Genomic DNA, 7,473 nt, shown 5'->3' on the forward strand with positions numbered 1-7,473 from the left:
GTCACATTGTATATACTTGTTTATGTATTGCCAATTAGCAAGTTATTTATGGTTTCACAAATGAAATATTCTTTCATTCCCTCATACAGTCCCTTTATTATATAAGCTAACGATAGACAAATTCTGCTACAGATAAAGTTACTGTAGTAACCTACCTTTACAGAGGGGTTTCTGTCTAGTTGAACATGTTGTATTACACTCCTCTGGTTTCCTACCACATCATTGTCCTCAATTATGACCTCACACTTACTGATCATACTATGGTCTTTGTTGTCATATACGCCATTGCCTTAAATTTTTATCTTTAATTAGAAAAAAGGCATTTATAGACTGTTATTTACTTTTCCAATTAACAATGTAATGTATTCATTAAAATTTTAACATATTTGGATTTTTTTTTCAATATCTTTTTAACTCCAGCTAAAAAAGCTTTTTTTTTTTTTTTTTAAACCTATAACAGATTTTTTTTAAGGGGATGAGGATTTACTGAAACCAAGAAAATCATATTGAGCTCTTAAGTTTTTTGAGGGAAAACATGAACAATTTTTAACTGAAAGGAAGGATTTATCTTTTTTTTTTTTTTTTTTTTTTTTAAAGTAGACCATAATAGCATTTTCACTATAATAAATCTGTTGAAATAAATCAAATTTAATTTCAGCAATGTTTAGATGCCTGATGGGATATGTTCCTTCTTCATGATCAGCGCATTTCCGCTATCGTGATCGGTTTTTCTACAGATTTTTTTTTATATATATATTTTCGTGATCTGTGATCATGAAATTTAATTTCTGTGAATCGTGATTAGATCCTCCCATCAGGCCCCTCAATGTTGGGTGCCATTAAATCTGCACAATACACATGTCTGCAGCAGTTTTTATTTAACTGAAAAATGTTGACTTGTAAATGTAGTAGTTTTGCATTACATCAGTAAACAGTATTTTCCAAAAATTCTGTCGATAAAAATCCTCCTGATCTGAGTCCTAATCTCCTGACCGAAATTTCCCAATCTCCTGATCTGAGTTTCACAGTCCATCACATGTATATTAATAAGTTTATTATCAGATATCAAAGTTCTCGTCCCACTTACTGTCATCTGTTTGATTTCATATTTAACACTTTATCTGGTGTTTGTTTGACAATGTATCATATGATCTAATTATCTTGATTTTATCAGAAAAAAAATATACTACAACAACGGTACATGCATAAACACTGTTATTTCAAAAGCAACTGATTTTATCTGGACAATATAAGTGGTGTATTAACATATTACAAAAATGGCTTTTTCTCATTATATTAGAATGGCACAGTCTCGTAGTGTCTGTCAGTTATGTGAAGAATCACCAGAGATTAAATGGAAGTGTATCAACTGTGAATTATTATTATGTCAACTGTGCTGTTCGAAAATACACCGTAAAAGTAAGGATTCTATGGAACATGAAATTATAAATATAAAAGATATTAAAAAAGAGAATTTCAGTTCTTCAGTGCGTAAAGTTGATCTCGAAAACTTAGTGTGTACAAATCATAGTAAACGAAAATGTTTTGTTTATTGTAATGAATGCAGTCAGCCTGCTTGTTCCAAATGTTTAACCGAGACTCATAAAATGCATGACTATATATCTCTAGATGAAAGGCATGATGAAATAATTTTGGAAATGAAGGAACTCATTAAAAAATTTTCATCTAATCTTCAGTTCCTCTGATATGAAAAGGATAAACTGCAAAAAGTGCTTATAGATAGTAATACAAATTTTCTTAAAACTAGGAAGATAATTCTACAAACTGAAAAAGAAATGAAAGAAGCTATTACAAAACATGCTATTGACCTCTTACAAGAACTCGATGCAAAATGGAAACCAACACAAAATGTTATCAAAACAGAACTTTCGGCCATAACAAAGAACGAGGAGGAATTGGAAACCATGAAGAACAGCATAAACCAAACCCTACAGTCTCATTATGTTGAAGAAATTTTCTATACAAATAAAAACTTAGATAAGTCACTGTCGTTGAAGAATTCTGCAGTTACAAAAATTAAACCAAATAAAACAAAATTTATTCCTAGAAATGTCCAATCCAAAACAGAAAGTCAGTCAATGCTAGGCGATCTTTATATGGTTCCAGATTTGGAACTCATAGACACTTTCCAAATTAATAATACAGGTGCAACAACAATTCTGTCCTGTAGTGACAATGCTGCATTTATAGGAAGCAGTTCTAGTGAAAAATTACAGAAAGTAAAATTTGAAAATCATGAAATTAAGGTAGAGCAAGAAATTCAAATAAAAGTGAATGATATGACATGGACACAAGATGGAGAACTACTTGTATCAACTGAGGAAAGTGATATAAAACTATATACTAAAGACAATAAATTTAAGAGATTTAAGGACTTTTCTCCATTAAAATCCTCATGCGTTCATGTAGATAAAGATAAAAGGATAATAGTTGGGCTGATGGAATCTTTTGCAGTAGTATTTATACGCCCATCAAAGGACAGTATCCGAAGACTTGTGGTTATGAACCAGAAGGGTGACATACAACACACTATTGAACATGATAAGGACAATCATAAATTGTTAACTTTCCCAAGAAAAAAATCAATACTTTCAAAAGCAAGATATTAGTTGTAGATATTATAAACGATGACACATATGGTAGAGTAGTAATGTTAGATTACGGGGCACAACTCCATTGGACCTATACTGGTTGTAAAAGTATAAATTCTAATCCTGTCAATTTTTACCCAAGAGATGTGTCAATATCCTCTACAGATATGATTTTAGTTTGTGATTGTTTGAATCATGCTATACATGTACTAAATCAGCATGGTGAGGTTATTGTATGTAAGGAAGTCAAAATCTTAGGAATAGAATTCCCTTTAAGTCTTGATATTGACAAAACTGATGTTTTATGGATTGGGTGTAATACAAGGGCAACAGATAAAAGTAAGAAGGCTAAGATACACTGTGTCAAACTATATTAGAGGGGGTCCGAGGGTCCTGATCCCGATATCCCGGACTTGAAAACATGAAATACCGAGGTCCTGGATTTAAAAAAAATTAAATCCTGACATCCCGAAATTCGAGAAAAAAAAAGAAATCCCGGATCTAGAAAGGGTGAATCCCAAAATCCCAAGATTAAAAACTCCCGATCCCGACGACCCGAAAAGGGTCCTGCCACCCTCATTTAAGCTTTAAGGCATCTGTCAGAATACATCAAATATAATCTTTAAAGGTAATGAAAATGTTTGTATAAAATCTTCAAAGGTCTGAGAGACGAAGGGTTGGATCTAGAAATTTTTACAAAATAGGAAAAGGGAAGTAATCCTTCACATCTATTCTACCAGCATTCAGGGTTTGTTATTGTGTAGTCTGCTTTAATGGTAAATTTCCCACCTGAGAAATGGAACAAAAGTAACAATAATTACTGACAAATAATTCTAATTAGCTAGTCAAGTTTTTTTTTAAAGATTGTAACCAAAGTAATATAATGTACTGTGTGTGCAATTACAGAGGTCGAACTCTCATTGAACAGTTCGTGGCAAGTATGGACACTTCCTTCAAACTAAATACTGCTCTAAATTTGTATTATGATGATTAAATATGTGACACAGCATAGGTTTCTTCCACAAAATAAATGTAGGCAAAGAAAAAAATGATTTTTTTTAAGTTATACCTATTATGGTCCAATATCCAAAATCAAAATATAAGGTTAAATTCAGCATATCCAAGTTCACCAAAAACTTAATTAATCTATATGTTTATGGACCATATCCAAGTGCACCAAAAGTTTAATTTATTTATGTTTTAATCACCAATATATTGGCTAATGTTTTTGAAAAGGTTCACTTCATTTAAAATAATATTTATATAAATATATATGTAGGACTCTAAAGTGCGATGGGGACGCTAAAGTACGATGGTCACGCTAAAGTGCGATGGTCTACGCTAAAGCACGATTCCTCCATAAGCTAAAGTGCGATGGTCCGCGAAAGTATAGACGAGAGAATTGTACTTGGATTATGACGTTAACAGTCGTTTATACAAACCAAAAATGTATATGCCGGAACATAAATTAAGAACATTTGATTCACAACTTTTAAACCAAATGTCCATGTTTTAATTTCAGACCTAACCGTGCTTCGTCGGCTGAAGCAACTGTGTTGATTTATTTCGGATGCTGGAAGAAGGACTTGTGTCCTGCAATCAACCATTTTACTTTATAGATCCTAAATAGGTTGAAAATAGTATACGCATATAGGTATCGTAGATCCTGCTTCTATTGCCAGCACACGGATACACTGAAATTATTGTTTACAATTCAGTTTACATTGCGGTCCCCTTAAAAATATTTTCGATTTTATTAAAAAGTAACGTCAGTAAAATAAAGGTTCATGTTTTTCAGCGTAAATTATAAATTGTCGGCTAAAACATAGTTTGTACAGTGGAGGAAAATATAACATGTCTTTTTTACGGAAAAGAGAAAGCTTGACGAATATTGACTTTTTCTCGTATTTAAGAATAAAACACCTTGTACAAATAAATGTTACTTAATGTATTCCGACAATGTGGTCGGTCTTCAAAATAAATTTTAGAAACTATCACTTAAGCTTACCGATAAATCATGAATCCTATTACATATGTTACACCTTAGCATTCTAGCTTTTGCAAATAGACCAGCTTTTTTTTAAATCCATGTATTTTAATGTTTTAAACCGTCGACCTTATCATATTGATCCATCGCACTTTAGCGTGATATACCATCGTACTTTAGCAAACAAACAATTATCGCACTTTAGCGTGAGACAACATCGTACTTTAGTGTAGACCATCGCACTTTAGAGTCCTACATATATATACATGTAGTATACATTCACTTTTAAGTTTACATGTAGTATACATTCAATTTTAAGTTTACATGTAGTAAACATTCAATTTTAAGTATACATGTAGTATATAGCATTTTGAAAATTAGTTTAGAGTTGGGATCCCGCTAACATGTTTAACCCCGCCACATTATTTATGTATGTGCCTGTCCCAAGTCAGGAGCCTGTAATTCAGTGGTTGTCGTTTGTTTATGTGTTACATATTTGTTGTTCGTTCATTTTTTTACATAAATAAGGCCGTTAGTTTTCTCGTTTCAATTGTTTTACATTGTCTAATCGGGGCCTATTATAGCTGACTATGCAGTATGGGCTTTGCTCATTGTTGAAGGCCGTACGGTGACCTATAGCTGTTAATGTCTGTGTCATTTTGGTCTTTTGTGGATAGTTGTTTCATTGGCAATCATACCACATCTTCTTTTTTATATATACAGAATAAAAATTAAACACATACATGTATACAAACCTACCTGGAAGGTCTTCAAAAACAATTACAATGGAAATGGAAAAGAAATATTGCATTTTAATTATTCACATGAAAGGTAATTTTGTGATCCTTTGTTTAACTATAATCTATTTTATTTCGTTTGATAATTGAAATAATTGTAATTATACCCCTCACCATGGGTGCAGTATTTAGATAATAATATATATTGTTGTTGCTTTGTTAATCAGTCCGTTGCTTTTTTCAAAACTAAGATTGTTTCAATAGTTAAAAAAAATAATTGTAAAGGCCTAGGGTTTCACAGAACCCCATGTCTCAACTGCGATTGCTGCTGTAGTGTGAAAGTGTAAATATGAAGAAAAAAAGATAATGTATGATTGCAAATTAGACAACTCTCACCAAACATGCCAAAGACAAAATGACATAGAAATTAACAGCTATAAGTCATCATAAGGCCTTCAACAACAAGCAAAGCCCATACCGCATAGTCAGCTATATAAGGCCACGAAAATACAAATTGAAAACAATTCAAACAAGAAAACTAATAGTACAATTAATGTTTTACCACTGAACTACAGGATCCTGACTTGGGACAGGCACATACATACAGAATGTGGTAGGATAAAACATGTAACTGGGATCCCAATCCTCCCCTAACCTGGGACAATGGTGTAATAATACAACACCAGAACCAACTATAATAATGAGTTTAAAAAGGCTTAAGGAAGTTCGCTACTCAGTTTCAAAATAACATGCTTTTCATAACGCTAGTATATATTAATAGGGGATTATTAAAGGAACCAAAAGCTAACAAGCAAGCTTACCCACGATTCTACCTTTCCCTACACACTCAATGAAATGGGTTGTAATCACATATGACTTAACAATCATTTATTTGTTTTTGTCTTCACCACTTCTTATCATCATCATAATTTCTTTTTTTCTATTTAAACCTGCAAAAATAAATTGTAAGAATGAATAATTATTGATAGAATGATTTATGCATCATCTGATAATTACCTTGTTTGTTTGGATCCATAAGATTCACAAAACTCCGTACAAACAACGGTACATGGCCGGTTACCTGCATGTTTGTCTACAGAATTGTCCATTAGATTGACAAATATTCTGGCCGCAGTGATGGAGAGTCTTCAGAAATACTGTGAAACTGTTTACTCGCGTATTGGTATTGACCATACGTGGATTCTGATAAACTAAAAAAAAAAACTCTGGATAATTTTAAATCTCGGTCTTTTTCTGAAATTTTTCTCTCAAAACTTTTGATTTTTCAACCCTGTATACATGTACCACCATCGAAAAATCGTCTAAAAGAATCAATTCACAATGCTTTCAAAATAAAAATGGTAACATACGCTATAAATTTATTACTTTTGGATACCATTCGGCATGTTTTGTTAATAGTGAACAAAAAGGTAAAACATGCTACACAGAGTAACGAGTGATAGGTATGCTGGAGTGTCTTATTGACAACATATTTGTTAATTTTTTCAACAAATTTTCGGCTTTCTTATAGGAACGAACTGTGAACCTCTGCATGCCGACCTCTTATTTTCATAGGATTCAGAGTGCTTTCATACAATTGTCAAAACCAAGAAGATCAAAGAAGCCAGGTCATTTAATTCGACATTCCTATAAATTGATGATGTTCTTTCCATTAACAATCCAAACACTTCTGCTTAATATTTCCTCCAGAACTAGAAATTAAGTAAACAGCAGATACGGCTTCCTCCGCCTCATTTTTAAACTTATACCTCGAATTTGACAAACACGCTGATCTCAGTACCAGAATCTATGACAAACGATTTTAGTTTTGAAATTATCAATCCCCCCTAAGTGGCAAAATACCAACTTCACCTGTATATTAGATAAACATTTCCCAACTTATTCGGTATTCAAGAGCTTGCAGTTCCTACTCAGAAATTGTTAAACGCCACGAGTGTCTTAGTAGAAAGTAGACGGACCAAGGGTTATATCAAAGAACGCTGTCCTTTAAAAAAAAAGTTCAACGGAATGGGAAGGTACCAAGACCTTGTTGATAAATATATTCCATATTAACTTTACAAATAATACACGACGGTCTTGAATTATAGATTATGGGTACTGCCGTTGTTTGTCGTCT

At 32.5% G+C, this 7,473-nt stretch overlaps 2 protein-coding genes across 2 annotated transcripts; both read left to right on the forward strand.

The window, feature by feature from the left end:
• Window positions 1-1,706: 1,706 nt before the first annotated feature.
• Window positions 1,707-3,064, forward strand: LOC139497515 (uncharacterized; the record flags this gene model as incomplete). The annotated part of the gene is made up of 1 exon (XM_071285742.1): window positions 1,707-3,064. A coding segment is annotated over one exon (924 nt), but the record flags the coding sequence as incomplete, so codon positions are not given.
• LOC139497516 (uncharacterized) lies at window positions 2,672-2,989 on the forward strand. Its single transcript, XM_071285743.1, has one exon. The coding sequence runs from the start codon at window positions 2,672-2,674 to the stop codon at window positions 2,987-2,989; it is 318 nt and encodes a 105-aa protein (XP_071141844.1).
• Window positions 3,065-7,473: the final 4,409 nt, after the last annotated feature.

This window comes from Mytilus edulis, chromosome 12, assembly GCF_963676685.1.
Source record: "Mytilus edulis chromosome 12, xbMytEdul2.2, whole genome shotgun sequence".
Taxonomy (NCBI): domain Eukaryota; kingdom Metazoa; phylum Mollusca; class Bivalvia; order Mytilida; family Mytilidae; genus Mytilus; species Mytilus edulis.